General features: G+C 37.7%; 2 protein-coding genes across 2 annotated transcripts in view; one reads left to right on the plus strand and one right to left on the minus strand.

Moving 5' to 3' along the window:
- LOC149073030 (ATP-binding cassette sub-family C member 10) overlaps positions 1–26,466 on the plus strand; it is a 142,003-nt gene that overhangs the window by 94,347 nt on the left and 21,190 nt on the right. The window contains exon 13 of the mRNA XM_089246106.1: positions 7,908–8,077. Within this exon, the coding sequence (XP_089102232.1) occupies positions 7,908–8,077 (170 nt within the window). The remainder of the gene's footprint in view (positions 1–7,907; positions 8,078–26,466) is intronic.
- On the minus strand, positions 20,298–21,644 carry LOC149073031 (uncharacterized). The gene has a single exon (XM_089246421.1). The coding sequence runs from the start codon at positions 21,405–21,407 to the stop codon at positions 20,658–20,660; it is 750 nt and encodes a 249-aa protein (XP_089102547.1). The 5' UTR covers positions 21,408–21,644; the 3' UTR covers positions 20,298–20,657.

A 26,466-nucleotide genomic window follows, 5' to 3' on the forward strand; every position in this document is an offset into this window, starting at 1 on the left:
CAGTAACGGCAATCGTACAGGTAATGTCTTCTTCTTGCACAACTTTCACCACAAACTACACATGAGTCATCTTTCTGCTGTCTCAACCCTTGATAATAACCAAAAGCGCCGTGTTTGGTCAGTATCTGGTTAACATAAAAGTTGCCTTTAATCCTGCTACAGCTTACCTTCGGGTATAAGTAATATGTAGCACGACCTTTAGTAGAGTTGTCCCATAGGTTTTGCCACTGGATCATATTGTCACGATTTAATAAAGTTCGAATCTGGAACTTTGAATATTTACAGTGAATATCGATGGTAGTATTTGTTGTACTTTCTTTAGCCAGTCTGTCTACAAGTTCATTGCGAGGGTTGCCTACAAGTTCATTGCGAGGGTTGCCTACACGGGCTTTTATCCAATGTAATCTTATTCTGATCTTTTCTTGCAGCTGTCTAATATTTTTGATAATATTATCTGTTGTCTTTAATGATTTCAATTTTTCTATTGCTGACATCGAGTCGCTCGAGATGTCAATTTCAGATAATCCTAGCTCAATTGCTTTTACAATTGTCAGCTTTATTGCAAGCAATTCTGCCATAAAAACTGAAGTATTATCTGACAATTTTATTTTATCTTGATATAAAATGTTCTCTCCTTCAAATATGATGTAGGCCAGGCCAGTCCCAAAGTCTGTTTTTGATTCATCTGTGTATGCTGAGTATCTGTTAGTGTCTATTTCCTCTCTGCCGTAGTTGAGGATTATCATCTTTCATGGTTCGTCAAAATCCTGATCATCTTCTTGAACCTTGTTGGCTTGTATTTGTCTCGATCCTATTTGAATGGGCATTCTAAGTTTAAACATAGTGAACATCTTGTGTATGCTTCTTGCTTTGTAGAAAAGGGGAAGCTAGCCGGAAAGAACCTGTAGAGCATGACCTGAAACACTGTCATAACATTTAGTGATGATCAACAATGCTGTTCGCTGTATCTGTTCAAGTTTTGATTCCAAGTATTGTAGTTCCTTGAACCATACTTCTGCTCCATAGAGCACCATTTTTTCCACGCAAGTAATGTATATCTCTTTCACCATTATTGGTGATAAGCCCCACATCGCCTTAACAATTCTTATCTTTTGAATATAACTATTCACTTTATCTAATTTCATATCTAGATGGTCTGTGAAGTTCATATTATGTGACAGCAAGACACCCAAGTAATTTATCTTATTGACATGGGGGATACTATTTCCCATTAGTCTTATGGGAGGATAACGTCTCACTTCCTGGCCTTGTTTGAATATTGCATATTTACATGTATCAAAGCTAAGAGTTAATCCATGGGTCTGGCACCAAGTGTGTACTCTATCCAATATTGGAGTGGATATTTGTTCGAAGATGCTGTAATTCGTCGACTTAAGTAAAATTATGACATCATCGGCAAATGCCTGAATTTGTTCGTGCTCCTCCAAGTGCATTTCCAATAGGTCGTTGATTAATATAAGCCAAAGTATAGGGCCTAAGGATGAGCCCTGCAGCATGCCTATATTATAGTATTTAACTTCTCCCAAATCTCCTGCGAATATACTTCTTTCATTTAAGAAATCCATTACCATGTTAGCTAGTGGTATTGGCACTTCGTATTTGTTCATTAGACTGCTTATTCCAGACAATATAACAGAGTTAAACACACTCTTGACATCCAGAGTGATGAGGCATGTGTAAAAGCCTCTTTGTATATTATTCTCTATGTTCTGGGTCAAAGCATGCAAGGCATTATTAGTACCCTGACCTTTTCGAAAACCATACTGTCGGGGACTCAATTTTCCACACCTCTCCAAGTAATTTGTTAATCTTCTCGTCAACAATTTATCTAAAACCTTCCCCCAGACGGGGAAAGATACTGTTTTTGACACAGTAGTTCTAAGAATCTTTTTCTGTCTGCAATGCACATTTCTTTTATCAACTCCAGAGTTATTCCATCTGTCCCAGGAGCTTTACCAATCTTCATTTGTTCGATGGTACTCTCTAGTTCTACCCCTGTTATTTCGGCCTCTCTATCTATCATTGTAGCGTCAAATGGTGTCATGTTGTCAACATCATAGGTTGTATTTCTGAAGTGATGGCTGTCCAACTCTGCTAATGTCTCTTCATATGTGTTTGTAATTGTTCCATCTAGTCTTCTTACGCGACTTGCAACAGTAGGCCTATTTATCTTGTCTGTTAAGATTCGATATGGGGTGCCAAAGGCATCTTTGACCGATATTTTTTCCAAATAATCCCCAAGTGAACCTCGCTTCGTGTCAATGATCATTCTTTTATATCGTGTTTTTTCTTGTTTATGAAGCAACTTCAATCTTGTTGTTTCATCACTATTCCTTTCCCTCTGAAATCTCCTCCTAAGGGCTCTTATTTGTTTCCTTTTGATCTTCAGGTCGATTGTCCACCATTTGGCGTCGTTCCTTCTCTTATAAAATTTACTTTTGCTTTTCATCGCAGCCTCATAAAGGCCATCCTGTGCTTCTGTTATGTATGAGTCAATATTCGATGCCTTTATTTCTATTTCTTGCAGTTTATGTGCAAAAGTACTGATTTCCATTCTTAAATTCAAAATGTCAATGTCAGCCATTCTCAAGGTTTTCTTGAAGTACGGCGTTGGGACACTAGTAGCCACTTCAAACAGTATAAGTGTATGGTCATTAAGCGTTTCATGATCCGAAACCTGGCAATGGAGGATGTCAGTAGCAGACATGTTCTTTATAAATGTCAGATCGATCCAGCTAATCCTATTTGTAAAAGAATATGTTGGCTTACTTGCAGGGTCATTTACGACTATCAAATCAAATAGATTGATATGATCCAACAAGGTTCTACCCCTGCTATCCATTGGTCGTGGACTCCATGCTCTTGATTTTGCATTAAAATCTCCATATATGACATATTTCTGTCTTTGATCCCTCTCATACAAGTGTTGGAGTTCTCTCAAGTAATATTCAATATTAATGGAAGGCTCGCAATAGATCGACAAGAAAACAAATTCCATATCTTCACTTTTTACATTAATTGCCACTATATTTTTAGTACAATAATTAATCTGTATTAGGAGTTTGTTATCATTGACAATAATAGCAGTCTTTGGGTTGGGTCCTCATCAGTTGACACAATGCGAAGGTCCATGGGATAGCCAACCAATTTACGTTTTCTCAAATAAGGATCATTAATACTAATTAATTGAGGACCAAGCGTGGAAATATCAGCAGAGAGTTGTTCCGTTGCTCCAATGGCGTGATTAAGGTTCGAATGAGCTGCTTTTACAGGCATTTTTGTCTCTTATTATATAATTAACTTTCTCTCTTTGTTTATCGTGCACTTTTTGAAAGATTCGACAATTTGTGTCTGTTGCCTGGTGATCAATGTCAAAGTTTGTTTTGAATTTCAAATTATGTATGACGCAATTATTGCACTTATTCTGACTTTTACAATCTTGTATCACGTGGTCTCGAGAGCCACATTTTCGGCAGGTTTTATTGTTTTGGCAGTACTTGCCAATATGGCCAAAGGCCCAACAATTATAACACTGGATTACTCTAATGTGTTTCCTAAAATTGATCGAAGTCCAGCCAACAAAGATTCGTAGTCTTCGAATTATTTGGTCGAAGTTCTTTGGGTCAATGTCAATAATAGTATTACTAGTCGTCTTGTCTCCCTTGGGAGGATATCTATAAACAATGTCTATCTTTGCCTCTTCCAATTTGTTTTTTAACATGATATCATCTATCAGGTCGCCATCTGGAATGGTACTCTCTACTTGATACAAGATCACTTGTGGGTTCCTTTTCAGAAGCTTAGATATTGTATATCTGTTTGCAAGTTCGTCGACTTTCCTGAATTCCTCAATCAATTTGTCCAAGTCTTCCTCCTCCTTCGTCTCTATTATCAATTTTCTGATCAGAAATTATATGAAGTCCTATATGAAATTAAATATACAGGTTGGTAACTATCAACTGCCCAATAATTGCACACATGATTCCTTGTGAAAAACTAATATACTAAAGTATTTTAATTTTTTTGATCTGACCCATAATTATTAGTTATGTTTTAAAAATTGATGATGTCACTTCAGAATCCTGCCAAATTCACCAAATGTATAACTTGGCATTTTTGAAAATGCTTAAAATGTATTAACCCTCTCACAGAAATTCAGAAAACAAGAGATATAAAACCAGTTTTTTTCCCTTACACTTTTCAGAAAAGAGAAAAAACTTTTTTTACAAGTAAACCAGAATATGTTCTTCGCATCTCAACGCCAGCTTTACAGAGGTTATAGACAAGGGTTTTAAACATTTTGTTTTATTCTTCAGAAAGTACTGTGTCTATTTTTAAATTTTTTTTTGTTTGTTCACAATATTCTTGTATGGCATTCAGCATACAAGAATATTGTGATATGCACCTTATATTAAGTGTACGTCACTCACACTTTCGGCACAACTCACTCGGTAGTAAATTGGCCATGGCGATAGATTGAAGTTATGCTCAGTTTAAAAGAAATAAATCTCTTCCTTTTACCAAACTACCCTTAAAAAATTTTTGCAAAAGGATGAACTTATTCTTCAAAATTATTTTTCCGAATAATACCGGCTCTAATAATTACTATAAAACTAAATGTTTGTGAGTAGACTAAAATAGCCACATTTTAGGCCAGGAAAAAAAAAATTAATGTTCCATGGTTTTATGGTATATTAAGGCTGCTTATATCAAAACTGGTGTTGGTTTTGCCAAATTGGTTCTAGTTTTTGAGATAATGCATAATATCAATATTTCGATGTAGTCTGCAGCCACTAATTTTTGTGTGGAAATTTTTCATCTTTTTATTTACTGTCCTATTTTATTCAACACATCACATTTACAGCATTACCAGACATCAGTGATCTTTATGTGTTATTAAGTTTATTAAGGATTATTTATACATATCACACAGTTTCAATGTGATTTGTATTCTGCTTCATGTATTCATGACATACCTCATGATATACTTTCTTTGTATTCATTAGCGGATCTAGAGCTCACAGTTCAGAGGGGTGATTTTACAAAAATAAAGTAAAATAAATAAACAAAATGAGTTAATCACCGTGAATAGGGTGACCAGACGTCCTTCATTTTGCCCTGTATTTTCTGGAATAGTTCCCATTTTTTGTGTTTTTCCTCCGTCCAGAATTTTTGTAAAAACTACACTAGTTTTTCCTATTTTTTAGTCAAAGTTTTCTTGAATTTGTTATTTAATCAAAAACGTTGATGCAGGTAATTTTCAACAGATTGATTGAATGCCGAGTCCTGGCATAGGATGAACTGACCAATCGCAAAACAATAGTGTCTGTCAAGCCACTCATGTACGTAAATACAACTTGAGACTCCTTGATGCCAAGGAGACGTAAAGACAACTTGATGCCAACTACTAGTGTTGGGGAAACGTTAAGAATGAACTAACTCAAACAGATGACTGTCTTCGAACCTGAACAAACAATTTTCATTAATTATAGATTGCTTTAATTCATATTTTTTGAGTAACTTCACTGGCTGTTATGAACCATGAAAATTGTTGATCCTCAAGACAAATCCCTACCGAGAGCAAATTTTTCTTGTCCTTGATTTATACATGCTTACAAAAAGCTGACGTTTCATGCCACTCAAAGTCGGCAGGAAACTATAAATTCACCAAATATTCACTCAAAAACGTTCCCCTGTCTGTGTGTACAGTATATATATACATATATATCACTTATTGTTGTATCTTAAACCTATTATTATCTATTCATTTTTTCACATAAATAGCATCATGAAAACCGGTTTGAAATCCAAAAACACATGGAAAAAAAATCTAACTAGACATTTCTTTTTCTACTTATTACCGAACATTAATGTAATTGTATTTTCTTTTTTTGGCTAATTTCTGCTCAGAGAAAACTGAAATGCATTTTATTTAAAGAATTGAGAGGATTTATAATATTCTAGGGGTTAAAAGACAGGTTTCCATTTTATGAAGAGCCCATCTTGAGTAAGTTTCACTGTATAATCAAAAATCAATTATATTCTCTTACAAGCACTTTGGAAACAATTTTTTTTAATACCAATTATCTGCAAGGAGACTGGATGTTTTCACATAATGTTTGATGTGAATAATTTAAATTTGGCAAAACAAAATAGGATATATTTTGTTATATTAGCATATTGCTATCACATTTTTCCATCCCAGTTACACCCTGTGAAATTTGAAAATATTCTTGTTACTCACGAATAGGTTTGTGAATCCCATGTTATTTATTTTTCTAAAATTACAAAGCAACAGGCCAAAACCAAATTACAGCTTGCAGTAAAGTTTGGAAAGAAGTATAGTGCAGTGTGATTTGGTAAATTCATGAAAATAAGCATATTTATTTCGGTAAGCTGAAATGATCGACACAAATGCAGTCACGGTTGAAAATATTTTATTCACAAAAACTGAATATTATAGTAATTAGACATCCTCCCCTTTCAAGTCTATGCACTTCTTCCATTTGGGTGGGAATTTCAGACTGGCTATGGCGAACCATTCAGTGGGTGTGTTGCACCATCTATGGACAATAGCTTGTAATTCCGCATCACAGTACAGTCGTTGACCTTGCACGGCACCTTTTATTTTGCCAAACAAGCTGTAGTCTGAGGGAGCTAGATTTTGCAACTATGGTGGGAGTGGCAAAACTGAAGCCCAATGCCTTGACCTTGAGGGTGTTGTGGCATTGGAGACTGGTGTGGGATCTGCATTGTGATGTTGAAACAACACTTTGTGTGACCATTTTATCAGGCAGTGCAGTTTAATGTAATGTCATAGCTTCAGCAATTTCACAACACCTACCACTGTCAATAGTGCATCCAGACTGCAGCCAGTCCATCACAACACGATACTGACATAACATGAAAATACAATCATTTCCATCTTTATTTTAGAAAATAGAAAACAGATGACAGCGTAAACACTAAACAAGTGCAACTCAACAACATAAATACGTTAGGGGTCACACATACACTCAGAATATATATTCCGACATTTGCAGATTCATTAGAAATTCCACAAAGAAATTTGTAGGAGGTGCATGTACGGTTAAAAAGAAAAAGCCAGTCCACCAGAAGATTATTGTCAGTTGTTTCTTTGTTGCCTACAATGGCCTAGGTGTCTTAGGACACAGGCTTGATCCATATTTCTATTCCATGGATTGCTGTTTTTTGTTGGATGTTTCATGCGAGAACCATGACTTTTTGCCCATAACCAGTGACATGAAGTCATCCGGCTATTCATCATGCAGTGCAAACAATTCTCTGCTTATGGCAATGCATTTATGCTTCTGCTGAGGTATCAATACATGCGACACTCACTGTGCTCATACTTTCTCAAAATTCAAATTGTTGTGAACAATTGACTGCAACATTCCTCGAGCAAGTCCTGTTTCATTCTGCAGCTCATCTCTAGTGATCGGCTGAAGTTGGTTTTCTGTGTTTCCCAACTTCGAGGCGCGAATGCGAGCTGATCTCCTTGTTGAAAAGTCTCACCACAGAGAGCAACAGGCCTACAACAATACAATTATTCAATCATTACACTTCACTCATAGTTAGAAAAAATTGGTGGCAGATGGCAGCACTACACATAACAAGCATTACACAGAAACAAACTTCACGTCAAGTTCATTACACATACACACACGTTCCAACATGTAACAATTTGTTACACCACCTGGTGTCTTTTTTTGGTGTTTCACTGTTGTGCGGAATTTGTTAACAACATGAGAGGGCTTGTGTCTTTCATTTCTGCACGACCCAAGTACTTGAGCAATAGAACAAAGATCAACGATGATGTATCTAATTTTTATATGCTTCGTTAATGAACTATTTTGAAATCATAGGTTCCAAAATGAAAATATTGAAAAGCTTGATGAAAACCAACGAGCCATGTTCTCAACTATTGCTGTAGCTCAGTGGCTGAATTTAAGGCTTCAACTCATAGGAGTCATTGTTATTAGTTCTATTGCTTTTATTTCTCTGGTGCAAAATGAATTTGCAGATATAGAGCCAGGTAATTTATTTTTTATTCACATGTATAGTATGTATAGATTTATTTGAACATAGCCAATTCATATTTTATGAATTCTCCTTAGTTTCTCATTTGGTTTATTGTCAAAATGGCCTGATAAATGTGACTCCCCTCATCTCTGCATAGAACTTGCCATGAAAATCAGTTCCAAATGAATTTTTTCATTTAAGAAATAATGTATTATACAATGGAACTTTTCATTACGATCAATAGAATTAATAAAATTCTCTGCAGGATTGTAATGAGAAACTAAGGACTTTTTAGTTTATGAAATTTCAATATACTGGGCAGGGGGGGGGGGGGACCAAAGCAATAAACAATGGATTTGAACATCTTTTTCCCTTTTCTCAGTCATTTTCTCACATTTTGGGGGGACCAGACCCCCCCAAGTCTCCCCCTTGCTATGCCCTTGATTGTGGGTGCATAGATAAGAGTGCATATCATTTTACTAGTGAGCCATTGATCCAAGAGGCATACTTTCAATTAGAAAAAGTATCTAAATAATGTGCAGTACTCTGATACGTCATTCATGTTTGAATGGGTCGCATAGTTAATAAAATAAAAAAGTTACCTTTTTATATGGGCACCCTGTGCCTAAAAACCCAATTAGAAAACAGTGGCTCTGTCTTCCCTGATGCCAACAAAAAATTCCATGTCTCTAAGTGCAATGTTTGCTGAGATATTCAAATTTAAAAAGAAAGTTGGGATAAAATTTTGAAAAAATTTAATTTTAAATGATTTCACGTGACGCTGTCATGAACAACTGTCTTTGAAACTCTATATTGTTTCATGTTCAGTTGGCAACTTTGTGTTGCTGTTTGTTTATCTTCTTGGATGATGTTCATTTCTTAAATATATCTTCATGTATTGAAATATGATTACAGTTATTTAGGCTGCCTCTGACTGTAGCTAACTCCTGATTTCTAACAGGTTATGGGTTACCCAGACGCGAAACCGCTGTTTTTTTGTTGGTACAAATCTTTAATTAAAACGGCTGAGATCAAGCATCAGTTTATTTAGGACTAATAAAAAAAAAAAATGTCATTGCCATAAACACAGAGGTCATTTTCTTGCAGTGATGATCAGTAATAGAGCTGCACCACAGAGTATAGTATTGCCGATACTGCCTAGTAGAGTCCTGGGTTATTTCTTGTAAAGCTTCGAGGACAAGTGAATTATGCCAAGTAGTATTTACTCTACGTATCACTTGGAAGTCAGGGACTTGTACGAAGTATGCACAACAGATTTCAACGTAGACCCAGTAGATGATTGAAAAGCAAGATCCGCCATTTTGAGCATCATTTCCAGTAATGTAATAAAGGAGATTCAAGCTTGTGACACCGTAAAGGTATGTGGGATAGACTTTCAGAGATATATGAAGATAACAATCCAAATAGATTCATTTCTGTAAACCATGAAATGTTTTCATTGAAATTTGAAAAGACATGGCTGATTGCATCAAAACGATTAGGTCAATTGGGATTAAATTACAAACAATTTTACCAAGTTACCCAGACCAAGAAGTTTCAGACAACATATTAATGAATTTGCATGTGTACTTCCGACTGTTGACCATGGCATTAGAAAATAGCATGCAGAAATTAACGACGGATCTCATTTTGGAAAAATTGTTGGTTGAATTTTCTAAGGTGAAAAGCCATCAGTCAAGTTCCTACCATGCAAAAATGTCTAGGATGGAAGCCATGAAATTTCAAGGAAAGTAAAATATGTGTGGAAAGTTTTGCATAAACAAAGGTTTTTGCCACTCAAAGAAATCAATTAAGCCTAGTCAGTCCACCAAACCAGAACATTGGGACCGTAAGAAGAATAATTCCAATCCAAGAGTGAAAGAAGCTTGGGTGTTAACAACTCAGTCTGGAAAACACAGCAACGATTCGTGGATCATTGATTCTGGAGCTGATAGACATATAATCTACCATAAAAGTCTTCTTGAGGACTTTGTTTAAATGTAGCCATTCCCGATCAAAACTGTCAGGACCACGGTTTTCAGTGAAGGTCATGCTCAGTCAAGGGCGTAGCGAGGGGGGGTTATTTCTTGTAAAGCTTCGAGGACAAGTGAATTATGCCAAGTAGTATTTACTCTACGTATCACTTGGAAGTCAGGGACTTGTACGAAGTATGCACAACAGATTTCAACGTAGACCCAGTAGATGATTGAAAAGCAAGATCCGCCATTTTGAGCATCATTTCCAGTAATGTAATAAAGGAGATTCAAGCTTGTGACACCGTAAAGGTATGTGGGATAGACTTTCAGAGATATATGAAGATAACAATCCAAATAGATTCATTTCTGTAAACCATGAAATGTTTTCATTGAAATTTGAAAAGACATGGCTGATTGCATCAAAACGATTAGGTCAATTGGGATTAAATTACAAACAATTTTACCAAGTTACCCAGACCAAGAAGTTTCAGACAACATATTAATGAATTTGCATGTGTACTTCCGACTGTTGACCATGGCTCTTCTTGTCCGAGCTCATGGATCCCACTTTTGGATACTTGAAAAAGCGAGTATCTGGGACCCCAGCTGCATATAAGCGGGTCGCATACTGATGAAATCAAAATTTGAAAAAAAGAAAATTCTTACAACAAAATGCAAAATTTAAATTAAGGTTACCGGCACTAGTTGAGCCTATGGTCGTAGTGTGCCTTTCCGGGGCAGACTTTCCCTTTTTTTTTGGGGGGGGGGGGGGCTCTTCTTGAAAGGGTTATTATGCAAAATAATTGTAGATTTTTGGGCCCCCCTATTCGCCTCGGGGGGCCCTACTTGAGGCCCCAGCTGAATACTATTTTTAATATTGAGTGCAACTTTTTTTTAAGACCAATTTGTTAAAAATGATTTTTTATCATCCATTTTTATTCCTTTTAAATTCATTGAAACAATGAATTGCAAATTATTTTCGGAGCAACTAAAATATTAAATTATTGATAATTTATAATTAAAAGAATTAACTGCCTTGCTGCGTATTGTAGTTCTATATTTTAAACTATGGGTTTCTCCTCAGTATTAAAAAATATCAGAACACGATTTTCTGTGAATGAGCACTTACCTGTTAATGGAAGTGAATACTTCAATATTTAAAATATGTATACGTCTATATTAAAGATCTTTCATCAATTTATCTGTTTCATATTTAGCTTCCAACAAATAATTTCACCTGATAACTTTCATTTTGACAATATATTTCATTTGAGTTGATTAGAAGATGAATGATTGATTGAAATTAATAGAAACATGAATTAAATAACAACTTGCACATATGATTTGTCATACAAAAACATTTTATTTCAAACATATGTTCATAGAGAGTTATCATAATCACAATTTATTGGTTGTACTTTTCTTAGAAATCGCATCTTTCAAGAATATAATTTTTTAAGATTCATTAATTTTCATCTGCATCTTCAAATGTTGATTTACCTGAAATTAAAAAGAGGAAGGAAAAAAAACACTTTTATTATGCTTATCAATATTTAAATGCACTGTATATTTTATTTCAAATTATAACACAGTCTTTAGTTGTATAAGTAGAGATAATTCGTGCACAATAGCACTTAGTCGACTCGCCACCATTTTATCACAGTAGGATCCAAAATGTATAAACTGTGTTTTGCAAGGGAGGCCTGGCGTTCCACATAGATGCACATGTTCATGTCTAGATGTATTTACCTAGGGCTTGGCAAATCTTAAGAGCCAACATTGCAAAAAAAAATTCATACTGACACCTAAAATTTTCTATGCAGATCATAAAATATTTGGAGTTTATGTCTGAATCTTCCAACATGTGAAGATCATCACTAAGTGCTGAAAAAGTTGAATATAATTTTTTTTTACTTCGGATTTCTTCTAAAAATATGCTTGGCTGCCAAAAAATTTGGCCCGCGCCTTTTACAATTTTTCGAGCCATGTTTCTACCCTAAAATTTGGGTCAGACAGATGAAGTGCAAAAACCTATTGGCACGCAGCTTACTATATATTTTCACTCTACTCTTTCAGCTTTGCTCTAAAACACATCCTTAGCAACCTCTTGTGGATCGGGGAACCCCTATTTAAATTAACATAGAAATTTTGCAGTGTTGTATGGTCTCACTAGTTAAAAAGTATGATATTATTTGTCGTCAAGTATATTGTTTTAATATTTCCATTCACAAAATTTGCTCATCAGTAAATATAACACGTTTTTCAAAGAATTAATATTGCTTTTCAGTTAGTAAAGCTTCTCAAAGTTTTTTTTTAATGTCCTCCCTCTCATTTATATAGCCAAGACAAGTTTTTCAACAGTACATGTTTTTACTTGCACTGGTCAAATTTTGAGTGGTATAGGTAGCCATTAAGAAATCGTCTATCTTAATTTCCTCAATTCAATTATGTCAAAAACAGTTGTTCTTTCAATAGTATATGAAAAAATTATTATAAAGATAATTACTCATAGCAAGATATTTCTCGAGAGAAACCAATATGGTATGGACTAAAAACAATGCCACCTTTCCCCCTTGCTTATTTTGTTTTTGCACATATAAAATGTGTCGCTGAAATTACAATAATTTCAGAGGGAAGTATGTTTCTGTTGAGTTTTATATTGAGAAATATTCAAGTGATTGTACAGTTTACAATTTTTATTAATTTTCTCAACTTAAAATTGAATGTGTATAAATAGGTTATTTTATTCATGGTGCAATATAAATAAGACACTGAAATACAACATTTCTTAATAAACATGTGAATTTATGTAATACAGCCTCTCCGAAACGCTATTATGATTATGATCTGATACAACGTCAAAATTCTGTGGGTGGGATGGTGGTGTTAAATCGGGTTCGACTGTATTTGTTCCACTAGGGTTGTTGATACAAATGAAATCAGTTAAAATGATGATTGTTAAAATTTATGTCATTAAATCATGCATTGAAATATTTCATTTTACATGAAAATAATAATGGAAACTGTTGCTCAAAGTCAAATACAAAGAATTAAAATTACCTTTGTTTGCTCTGGGAGAATTGTTTGGTAACCTTAAAAACCTTCACATTACTTCGTAGCTACCTACAGCCAAGTTCCTGGGAAACAAAATTTTTAAGAGTTAGAAAAGTCGCACAAATGCATATACACTAATATATATATAATCTCTCAGCTGTTTACTAACAACATTGTTAAAAAATAAATGCTTGTTAAAAGTTTCACTTCCATAACATCTCAAAATGTTATATTTTAAAGTTCTTAAATATTCGACATGGAAATTTGTTTTCTATGTTTACCCATACACACAAAATCAAAAACAATTTTTGGCAAAAAATTAAATTTGAACACACACAGCAAGGCCATAACCCAAATACTGAAGTAGTAATACGTTTCGAACATCAATCTGCTTCCTCTAGTTATAATGTATATACCTCAATAAAAACTGTGCCTGAAATTCCAACTCTATTTTTTAGTCCCATTGTACGAATTTCATTTTTCATATCAACAAAACAATATAATGATTCCTTATTAAATATTCCTCATCTCAGAGCGGGTTACAGAGTGCAATTTTTCAAGAAGTGGCACATGATTTTTTTCTCAAAATTTAACTTCCACTAAGTATTACAATATTGTTCATTTGAACAGTTCAAAATATCAAATCTATATTTTAATCCTTTAGTGCACGAGTTTTACAAAAATTAATATTTAACATTACTGAAAATTTTTAGCTTTATTTCAATTTTACCATTACTCATCACAAAAAAATAATTAAATTTTTTGTCATTTAGGTGCTGTAATTTATTATCAATGAATTGTAGCTTATTAGTTACTTTGTGCATTGAAGGGAGGTTGATCTAAAACACAAATTTTCAATTTCCTTATTTATAGGCGATTATTCATAGCACAGTCATCCAAGCACAATTTTTATTGTGCTTGAAAAAAAATAATACGGCAAAAAACATAGAATGTAAAATTTCAATCTGATATTATCGTAATTGCAGATTTATGTTTCATTTGCCATGTAAATATTTTCAATACAATCCAAAGTATACATGGGCTATTTGATATTTTTCAGCATTACCAAGTGGGATCCACTGCCCTATTGATTGCGTGACATTGTCCATTTATATTTTTAAATAACGTATTTACCGAGCAAAAAAATATTAAGAATATTTCTAAACACTCTTCTTATATAGTTCGACAGCAATAAAATAATTCTTACCTCAGTAATGAACATGCTAGCACTTCATCGTGGCTTCGATCGCCGATGTCAACATCTGGTTTTGCAGGATATAACGATGAATCACTTCAACTTTGATGACATGGAAGATATAATCTAAGTTATGTCTGTCGTTATTATCGTAAAAAATTGTTTAATTCGAAAAAAAAACAGCATATTTCATCACTAAATATCACAGCGAGAACTCGCAGCCAGAGATGAAATTTCCTCTTTTCCAAGATGGCCGCCGTGAACTACTTTTCTTGCTGCTTTAGGACTGGTGCTAGGCAGTCCTTAGCAGCGGTCCTAAGTAACTACTAAAAAAAAGTCCTTAGCTTAGAGATATACCGAAAAGTCGAACTACTGGCCATCTAAGGACAAATCGAGGCTTAACTACTTTTTTTCGGCTAAGGACCGCAGAGATAGTTCACCCCCAGTTGTTTTTATGGCTGGCAGCGAATTGAAAACAGTTCTTATGCCTGTAGAACCTGATTGACAGAGAAATGTGGAGTTATCTGATTGGCTGTTGCCATCATTCTGTTGCTGGATCTTGAAGGGGAAGGTTCTCGTTCTTCTGAGAGTTGGGGGTCCAGGATCTGCTCAATTTCAATTTTTTTTCCCTTCTATTATAGCTGTTTTTGTGATGGTATATTTCAATAGCCTCTCTGTGGATTTGTGGGGAGAAGTAGTCAACAGTAGATATTACCATAGGCGGAGATAGCCTTGGAAGTCTGGGTGGGCATGGGCATTATTGCTGGGGGGGGGGGGGGGCACAATAATGTTGATGTCAATTCATATATACATATATACATTACATCCATCGACTCCATCTTTCAAGCTGAGGAATGCCCCCATGCCTCCTCCCCTGTATCTCTGCCCATGGATATTACCTGTGTTTTGCTTGAATGTACACTGTGGTTGTCATTGAGCGCATTCTCCACCACAGCCGACTTTTCTGTTAGGCCCATTGTGCAGCATCGTTCATGCTCTTTTATTCTCATGGCCACAGATCTTTTTGTGGTTCCCTAGTGTATTGAGAGGATTTATAATATTCTATGGGTTAAAAGACAGGTTTCTATTTTATGAAGAGCCCATCTTGGGTAAGTTTCACTGTATAATCAAAAATAAATTATATAATTATATTCTCTTATAAGCACTTTGGAAACAATTTTTTTTAATATCATAATCTGCAAGAAGACTGGATGTTTTCACATAATGTTTGATGTGAATATTTTAAATTTGGCAAAACAAAATAGGATATATTTTGTTATATTAGCATATTGCTATCACATTTTTCCATCCCAGTTACACCCTGTGAAATTTGAAAATATTCTTGTTACTCACGAATAGGTTTGTGAATCCCATGTTATTTATTTTTCTAAAATTACAAAGCAACAGGCCAAAACCAAATTACAGCTTGCAGTAAAGTTTGGAAAGAAGTATAGTGCAGTGTGATTTGGTAAATTCATGAAAATAAGCATATTTATTTCGGTAAGCTTAAATGATCGACACAAATGCAGTCATGGTGGAAAATATTTTATTCACAAAAACTGAATATTATAGTAATTAGACATCCTCCCCTTTCAAGTCTATGCACTTCTTCCATTTGGGTGGGAATTTCAGACTGGCTGTGGCGAACCATTCAGTGGGTGTGTTGCACCATCTATGGACAATAGCTTGCAGTTCCGCATCACAGTACAGTCGTTGACCTTGCACTGCAATTTTTATTTTGCCGAACAAGGTGTAGTCAGAGGAAGCTAGATTTTGCAAATACGGTGGGTGCGGCAATACTGTGAAGTCCAATGCATTGGGTTGTCGTTTTGTTCCAGTTTTATCAATTCTTCTGTTGATGCCAACCACTAGTGTTCGGAAATGTTGAGAACTAACTCAAACGGACGACGGTCTTCGAACCTGAATAAACAATTTTCATCAAATGATCGCCACGAAAACCTTTGAACTAAAACAAGAGAGTTTCTCTTGTGTTGTGGGGTGTAAAAAAAGAGAAGGTTTTTCTTACATAGTGATGACCAGAGAGGGCTGAGACGTCTGTGAGTCCCCCACCCCATTCAAAACATGCAATCAAATCGCAATTACAGTGTATTTTTTAAAATTTTTGACGTAAAAAATAATGTCTGTTATAATTTCTTGGCTGTCTTTGAACAGGGATCCTGCGCTCGGGTGCTGTTTTTCTATCCATGTCACAAGGAGCAAGAAAACAAAATAGTTCAGTACTCTCTCACACTGGGAAACCATGCATTTTGCCCACCCCCTGGTCCATCTCCCAAATTACAGAAATTTTCTAATAGTGCAATGCATGAACCTGGACCTAAAAATTATAATAAACCACACATTTTCGCACACAACTGAACACCTTTCGTTGTTTCAGAAACCTGCGTTTCAAATACCCCGGCCCAGAATTAAGCAGGGCTGCAACTAGGAGGAACAAAAATTTACTTTGTCGTCCGGGGCCAGGTTCCATTTGTCACCCCACTCCCAGTAATATTTAAAGGCAGGTTTTCCTAGTAGCAGGTTTTCTGTGCCACGTGCAACATGATTCACCCAGCGTGGCACACCATCCACTCACTAATAAGAAAAGCAGCATGTCTGTTTTCCTACAGAGCACAACAGGGCTCACGACAGTGCTTTGCATCGGGCATGACTGACAGACTGCTTCTGGAGGAGTCAAATGTGTTGTGCACTATGCGTTTCACCCATCTTTGCTTTATTTTTGTTGTTTTCTCTTTCCCTTCAAACCAGAGCATGCAGACGACAGAGTAGCTGATACCAGGGTCATTTACTATATAGCCACAGAATAATCACCTGATGGCGCTTTGAGCGCGTACATCAATCCTCACTCTGAGGAAGTGGCTTTCTTTTCCCACACGTCGGCGGCGACGCCACAGACTATCCCCCCAGTGAGCGAGCGAACGTTAATGTAGGAAATACAAGATTGACATTCACATATTGATGATACAAAATTATAACAAATAATAACCAATGTGCATGTGTATATAAATACTTGCGACAGCTGAGAATTCAATATTTTGCTAAGACGAATGAAAAATACGAATATATACGATGTTAACATGTTTGCAATGATTTTAAAAAATAAATGATGTAAATTAACACTTATGCGAGAAATGCGAAAATAATATGTACACATATGCGAAAATGTAAAGGCATAACACAAGAATATAAATGGGTGTAAAACATAAGCAATCAAAAATACGAAACAAATCGTTCTGGAAAATGAACTCTTCGTCCATAACGAGTTGTTACTGTTTTTTCTGTCGTTGACACTGGACTTTTGGAGTCCTGTTTAGAACTGATCTCATTTGGTAGTTCGGTGACTGCAGGTGGTTCTCTGTCATCCATGGCGAATGCAGGTTTGACTCTGTCAATAGACACTGAGATAGATTTACCATTTACTTTGATTACAAAAACTTTGTCGGTCATTTGCACTACAGGATATGGTCCAGTGTAGGGTGCGCTTAATGCAGGTCGAACTTTGTCTACGCGTAAAAACACATGAGAACAAGATTTTAAGGAAGGATGAACATAAATCTTGAAAGTATTCTTATGAGATGGAGATACGGGTGATAAACTCCTCATGAGCGAAGACAGCATTGATGCATAGGTAGCGTCTGGTGTAGATTTGGACACCTCATCTGAAAGTAGGTCAGATGGCAATCTAATAGTGGTTCCATACACCAGTTCTGCACAGGTAGCTTGAAGATCTTCCTTGAAAGCGGATCGTAGACCCAGGAGGACTATCGGAAGCGATTCTGACCATTTGGTATTGTCGTGAGCAATGATGGCACTTTTTAGGATGCGATGAAATCGCTCGACCAGACCATTGGCAATTGGATGATATGCAGTGGTTCGTATGCGATCTGTTCCTAGTAGTGCTGCGAGCTGCTGGAAGAGATGAGATTCAAATTGAGTTCCACGATCTGTGGTCACTGTTGAGGGACACCCAAAACGACTGATCCATGAATCAAAGAATGCTTTGCAGATGGTTTCGGCGCGTATGTCCGGTATCGGTGTTACTTCGGGCCATCTTGTAAATCTGTCTATCATGGTAAGACAGTAGATGTTCCCGTTTGATGGTGGATAAGGGCCTATAATGTCAATGTGCACATGTGAAAAACGAGCGTCGGGAAGTGCGAAGGTGCTCAGAGGTGCTTTTGTGTGCCTCTGGATTTTCGATCGCTGGCATGATTGGCAGCAGCGTACCCAAGCTGTGATGTTTTTGTTCATGTTTGGCCACACATATCGTGAGCAAATGAGGTTTTTTGTTACAGCGATTCCGGGATGCGATAGATTGTGAAGGTGGTCAAAAATCAGCTTTCGATACGAGTCTGGAACGAAAGGTCTGGGTGAGCCAGTTGAAATGTCACACCATAATTCACCATCTGTTAGATGACATGGCTTCAGTTCCAGCTGTAGAGATGTGTTGTTACCCTTCAAAATTTCTTTCAGTTCCGGGTCGCTTGATTGAAATTCCCCGAATTCTTTGAAATTAATGTCCTTAGAACCAGTTATTGCGTCGATTTCGATTCTTGACAGTGCATCTGCGACATAATTTTGAGAGCCTTGGACGTGACGGATATCGGTTGAATACTGGGATATCAAGTCCAAATGACGAAGCTGTCGCGGCGAACATTTGTTTGGATTTTGCTTGAAGGAATAAATTAGGGGCCTCTGATCTGTGTAGATAATGAACTCCCTGCCTTCGAGCATATGCTTGAATTTTTTTATAGATGAATAAATTGCAAATAGTTCTCGGTCGTATGCGGACCATTTGTTTTGACTTTTGGACAATTTCATAGAGAAGAATGCGATGGGTTCCCATTTGTCGGCTAATTGCATGAGAGCACCACCCACTGCGACATCTGAAGCATCTACCCAAACACTTAATTTAGCTCCAGGAAGTGGATGTCTCAGGAGTGTGGCATTTGCCATGGCATCTTTGGCCAAAGTGAACGACTTTGTTGCTTCATCGGTCCACGCGAGTTGGTCGTTGGCACGAGCAGAACGAGGTGATTTTTTATTTTTATGACCTTCGAGAAATTTTATTAACGGATGTAACAAATCGGCAGCTTTCGGAATGAAACGTCGATAAAAATTGTACATACCGAGAAATCTTCGAAGTTGTGTCAAGGTCGTTGGCTGTGGATAATCCAAGATACACTGAACTCGATCTGTCAGAGGTTCGATGCCGCTTGTAGATAGCCGGAATCCAAGGAAGTCGATGGTTTCTTTACCGAAGTTGCACTTGGAGACGTTGACGCAGAGTCCATATTCTTGAAGTCTGTTGAAGAGAGTCTTGAGATGATGGATGTGTTCATCAGGATCTTTTGATGCAATCAGGATGTCGTCGACGAATGCGTAAACTCCAGGAAGTCCTCTGGTCACTTCATCGATGAATCGCTGGAAGGTTGCAGAAGCGTTGCACAATCCGAATTGCATCCTGGTGCTCTCAAACAATCCGAAAGGTGTGCATATTGCTGTTTTGTGGATGTCATCAGGATTTATTGGGATCTGATGATAGGCTTTTATGAGATCCACATGGCTGAAAATTTTAGTACCATGCAGTTCAGCAGTGAAATCAGCAATGCAAGGAATGGGATATTTGTCTTTTAACGTTTGTGCATTTAAAGCACGGAAATCTCCGACCGGTCGAAATTCCAAGGTACCCTTTTTTGGTACCATATGAAGTGGTGAGGCGTAATTACTCCTCGAAGGTCTCAAATGCCCCAGTTGCAGCATGTTGTGAAATTCCGATTTCGCTATTTTTAATCTGTCTGGAGCTAACCTACGAGGTTTCGCCACCACAGGCGGTCCTTTTGTGGATATATGATGGATGGTGTTGTGCTTTACTGGTGCATTTGGATTAGGAAGTTTAGTGATCTCCGGGAATTCAGAAATCAGCTTGTGATACGCCGAGTCACCGGTAATCGTTTTCACCGAATGAATGCATGTTGCGTTTGAGACGCGTCCGGGACGTTTCAATTTCGTTTTCAAGTCACGTAGGAACTTGTTGCGAAGGTCCGGGACTAAGTCGAAATAATGAAGGAAATCCGCACCCAGTATAGGAGTTGACACATTGGCGATGTAAAATGGCCAGGAAAAATTTCGTCTCAAGCCGAAATCCACGGAAAGAATACGTTGGCCGTACACCTCGATGGATGATGAATTCGCGGCTGCGAACGCTTGAACAGGCCGTTGTTTGCGCTGAGAAAGGCTTGCCGGCAAGATCGAAACATCACTGCCCGTATCAACGAGGAAAGATAGATTCGTTTTCATGTCTTTCACAAACAGGCGACGTGACGTAGATGGCAAAGAGCAAGTCGCCTCTACTCTTTGCTGAGTTCGTTTCCCGAATATTTGCAGGGAGAGACACATTTCTTGGCATCGGTGCCGAATCGTCGATGATACCAACACTCGTCGCGATTTTTCGATCTGCTACGCTGTCGCGGGTAGCGATTTTGGTACGGGCTACGACTTCGCCCTCGGGAAATCTCGTCGATTCGCACATGGAGCTTTTCGATTTCCGACAACAAACGTTCCTCGATGGAATTCGCGGAAGAGTTAGAACAGGCACTTACCGCTTGTGGTGCTACGTCCATGACGCGATCGGCGATTTCGGCCGCTTTGTCCAACGTTAGTGGTGTGACTGCAGCCAGGATAGATTGCACAGATGTTGGCAAATGCTGAAGAAACAGTTCCAACATGAGCTCGTCCGGAACGCTGTGTGATTCCGCGCGACGCCGCATGACGCGCAAAAGTTCACTTGGACGACGATCACCGAGTTGCTCCCCAGTGAGAAGTTTCCGTATCTCTTGCTGTGACGATTCACCACTGCGCTTGATTAATTCCGATTTCACGTGTCCGTAGGGATCTGTTGCCGTTGGATTCGTGATGACATCGCGGATGACGGAAGCTGCTTCCGGTGGTAGATGGGCCACTATGTAGTTGAATTTTGTGCGACTGTCCGTTACCGGTTTCGGAATCCCCAGTTCGAAAGTTGATTCGCACATCAAGAACCACAGTGTAGGATCGGCGAAATTGTACGGTGGTATCTTTACCGCTGCCACGTCCGCCATGCTTTCGCTTTTGCGTGGGCGAGAATGTTCAACAGCACGTGTTGTTTCCGTTGAGATGCGTCCGCTGTTTCTTTTTTTAGATATAATGTCTCAACTGATGATCAGACTTTCCAAGGTCACCATTATCGGGAATTATGAGATGCATCGGTTGCGTGTAGTTACAGAGACATATCTTACACAAGGGACGGACTTTATTTCACACAACATCCTATATACATGACGAGAAACGAACTGCGCAATAACTAGAATAATCACCTGATGGCGCTTTGAGCGCGTACATCAATCCTCACTCTGAGGAAGTGGCTTTCTTTTCCCACACGTCGGCGGCGACGCCACAAGTCTTTTGCAACTTGGTGCGAAACAGCTTCATGGCTCTCTAAAACATGGTTTCAACCCTCCCCTAGTGCATTAATGAACGCAATTGGGGGTTTATGGCTATCACTTTGTCGTTACACTTCCTACATCGTGATCCATCCATCTCTGATTGTTTTCCCCAATGAAGAAATCGTATATTCTCAGTTCTTAGTTTAAAATTGTTTTCATAGATGGCGACTCTGATTCCTTATTTCTTTGTTGTCTAGTTATGTCGCTGTGCTTTATTCATTTATTTTCATTACTTTTTAATTATCATATTGTTATATTATTTGAACATAATTACCGTTCCCACAGTCCTGCAGCTTCCAGTGCTGTTGTTTTCGCTTAATCTACTGATAAAACACTTAATTTATATGTATTTTTCGGAGCTCGGTAACTGTCTGTTTGTAAACATTGACGCCGTGTTGCCACCCGAAAGTTTACTTTATTTATTTGTATTCCCAAATAATATATAACGTAGTGGAAAAATTACATGTTTTAATAAATTGGCACACTATTTAATTAATAAATCTATTTGGTGAGATGCATCATCACTTCCACCTAGTATCTTAACAAGGTGCAAAACAATGCTGTGAAGCATATTTTAGGGACAACCAGGGCCACAACTAGAGGGAGCAGACAGGTCTGGTGCCCAGGCGCTGAACCAGAAGGGTGCCAAATTCACCCTTTAACTGCTTCCTCTACATGCAAGGGGCGCCAAAATTCTTGCTTGCCCTGGGTGACAAAGTATCTAGTTGCGGCCCTGTGGACAATAACCCTAATGGAATAAAGTAATATATATTTTGAGCCTCAAACTTTCTTCTCAGTTTCAAAAACAGAAGTGGGGGATCGTGATTATGGAATATGGTTTACAAAGCTGTTAAAAAAAATCAAATTGAATTTTCAGCATACGTTCCTCATTAGTTTCTTGAAAGGAAAACAATATCTTTTTAGAGTCCCATTGGGGCCACACCTTACCAAGGCCCCCTAGATAGAGATACTGTCTAGGAGCCCTGATAGAAGGCTTTACCATTACTCAACGAGTATCTGGAACAAGATCCATCTCCGAAAAGATGTTCACTTGTCTATGTATGGTTTGTTATAATTTTTAAGTCTACACACGTACATAGCACTCAGGGGCATCTCATCACAAAATCTCTACCTGAGTGGTATCTTATTTTGGTGCCCCTGACCTCCCCAATTAAAAAACCTTTAGTTTCAATCGCTTAGTTTTGATGCATTCAAAGGAACAGTGATAATTTATGTCACAACATACCATGCCTAATTTTTTCTGCCCTTTTACCTTGGATTTGGCTCTCCTCCTAGAGCGGGCAGAAATCATTTTCCCATTTTTTTTGCCCTTTTACCTCAAATTTGATGCCCCTCACAAATAAGTTGTCTTAATTTTTTTTCATGTTTCCACTTCAGATATGATGCCCCTCCTAAAGCGGGCAAAAACAATTTTCTGAAATTTCTTTCACCCTTTTACGTCGGATTTGGTGCTCCTACAGGAGGGGGAAGAAGTCATTTCATCCCCCTTACTTGTTTTCACCCTTTCCACCTTAGACTTGGCGCTCCTCCTACAGCAGGCACAAATAATTTTACCTAATTTTTTTTCACCCTTTCACTTCTGATTGTACTCTCTTCTAGAGCATACCTAGTGCGATCGAGCTGCCCCTGGTTGCACAACCAGGAAAGTCTGGCAAATCGGGAGGCGGACCAGACAAAATCAGAAAATGATTTTTTTTTTGCCAAAGTGCATGGGTTTTCTCATGTGAAAGAGAGAGCATACTTTTGTTTCTCCTTGTGTGACTGGTAAGAATGAGGCCCAAGTGCAGGAACCATATTTAATATTTTCAGCAAATCAGGTTTTAATTCATTCATTTTTTTTGAAATACTGTTCTGTGGTGGCGATTCGATTCTGCATTTTTAATACAAGTCTGGAAGAAAGAGGCATGAGAGAGGTGTCTGGTTCAAAATCTTTCCCACATAAAAAAACACCTTCAATTTCTATAATACTCCCCACAACACAGGAAAACACTCTTGCTCTCATTAACAGAAAAATTGGGTGACCGAGGGAGATTCCTCCATTCTTTTTATTTTTTACAGCACAACAAAAGGGAAAGAAGGTTGTGTTTTTGCCCCAAAATCTCCTGCAGGGGTAAGTTAAGAAAAGAGCTTAAGTGCGTGTGTATTTTTATGTGCCCAAAATTGCTATGTACTGTATGTATATAGGTGCACTGCCCATCGATTCTTTTCTTTTCGAAAAATAACTGTAATATTATATACAATGAAATTTTTTTCATCTCGGTCCTTTCTCATGTATATTTTATACAGTTATTTTTTTAATACGTACCTTAAAAATTTTTTTGTGAGTAATGTATATCTAATGTGTTTCGGTGCCCCTTATCATTTGGCACCAGGTGCAAGTGCACCATGGTGGTCGCACTGCCCTAAGACCGCCCCTGCTGGTATTGCCTGAAGAAGCAACAATTACATTTGATGTGTACCTACCAATGTACATGAAAGGATGATTCTGAAATTAGCAATGTCTGTTTGAAGAAATTTTCTCCCCTCCCTAGAGGTTCCCACGGAGGAATGCCTCACAGATTACTGCTACCCATATATACATCTGGTTGTCCATTCATGTGCATATCTGTGTTCTTCATACACTTTGCCATGATTTTAACAACACTCAACTTTTCCTCATTCTGGGGCAGTTGTATACTAGCCATGTCCATGCTACAGGCTACAGTCAATCATCAGTAGTCGAAGCACCATCGAGAGAAAAAACTACTACATTATATGCCCACTATCCTTGAACCATAGAGGGTGCAATGTACAAATACGCTTTTTTCGAACAAAGGGTATGACGTCGTGCAAAACAGAGGACAGCTTCGTACTAAATTCTTCCCATTGACTTACCATCCCTACTGATTCTAACCGGTCTTTGAAAACATCCGCTAACCTTCCTCTCAAAACATCAAAGTTAGTTCTTCGAAAACAAGGAACCAGTCTTTTGTTATCAACCTTATCTGAGGAAAAGTTACAATGAAATCTGACTATACGATGATCACTGGAAGAAAACTCTTCCCACACCAAAACATGTTCAACAAGATCCTCAGAACTAGTAAGAACTAAATCAAAAATAGCAATACCCCTAGTGGCTTCAGATACTAGCTGATACAAAAAATTTTCGAGCGCCAACTTAAAGTCTCTTTCATACTGATCTCTAGATGAAAGGTTCTCCCAATCAATACCTGGGTAATTGAAATCCCCTAGTATGAGAACCCTCTTACGCTTACCCATGTAGGAAATTTCATCATGTAATTTGGCGATGTTGTTTGGATCCCTATTCTGTGGATTGTAACAAACCCCAACAATAAGTTTATGACGTCTTTTGTTTTCAAGCTCAACCCATATAGTTTCAATATCACTTCTCTGCACATTACTCTGTAGCCTTCAAACATGATTTCACGTATATCACCACTCCACCCCCTTTCCTATCAGATCTATTTCTCAAAAAAGTATCGTATCCTGAGATGTGTAAGAAAGATTCATCCCCATCGTTTGCCCAAGATTCTGTAATGGCTATAAGATCCATGCCCTCCACAACTATCATAGTTTCTAAAAAAATCTTTCTTATTACCCAAGCTCCTGGCATTTATTAGCATACATTTTAATTTGCCCGGTGATTTAGTGTCAATCGAGATGCCATCCAAGTCAGAGGTGGGTAATTCCCTGTCAGTACAGTTGTGATTATTATTAACTAACCCGCATTCCCGACTACGTGGTCTGGGAGTAAAAACCCTGACCTAAGACTATCGTAAACCTCACAGACCCCCCTCTTATTTAGATGGATCGCATCCGAACGAAGCCACCTATCGGTAAATGCGGGAAGCTCCAAGAACGTGACCCCAAGTGAGGAGCAAATGTCCTTCAAGCCTGTATTGAATTGGTGGATCCTACTCCTATACCCCCTACTACCCCTTGGCAGCACTGGAATCACTGCCACATCTGAACCCTCCTCCCACTGGGAGGGGGGTTCAGATGATACGTTTAATAAGTCAATATATATGTGTGATTGTGTTTTCTTTCCTTGTTGGTACTACAGTAACAATCAGTTTACTGTCATTGTCGTGACAGTAAAAATCTCCAACTAGAGGAAAAAAATTAGAATTATTATTTTTTGTAGTGCTTTTTTCTCTAGATGCCCTAAGCACATGCTTATTTTGCAAAATGGTTATCTGGCCCTGTTCCTCTTCAATGGCAGCAAGAAAAGACTGACTTTTTTAAGGGTAGGTAATGGATCACCTGCATACTGGTTTTTTTGAGTAGACTGACTGTGATTGGCAACCAGGGTCGTCTTAAGAGCATCATGGACCCTGGACCAAGTGATTTTTCTGAGGCCCCACCTGACAAGAAATTCAGACAAGAAATTTGAACACCTGACAAGAATTCTCGAAAAATTCAACTACTCGTTTTTCTGAGGCCCCTCTTCTCTTGAGGTGCCCGGGTGGGCCCATACGTTAAGACGGCACTTTTGCTAACAACACTAGAGCAAAAATAATATTAGGGACTTGAAAGCCCCTTCTTTTCTGAGCAATCTTAGTTTGAAGGGAAGGAAATTAAATTTTCAACAAAAATTTCCTGTTCGTTTTTGAAAAAAGTTTCTTTTTAGAAAAATGGCTGCTCTTATTTTTTT

This window comes from Pholcus phalangioides, unplaced genomic scaffold, assembly GCF_987345545.1.
Source record: "Pholcus phalangioides strain wild (caught in Gottingen) unplaced genomic scaffold, Ppha-v1.0 ptg000017l_1, whole genome shotgun sequence".
Lineage (NCBI taxonomy): Eukaryota > Metazoa > Arthropoda > Arachnida > Araneae > Pholcidae > Pholcus > Pholcus phalangioides.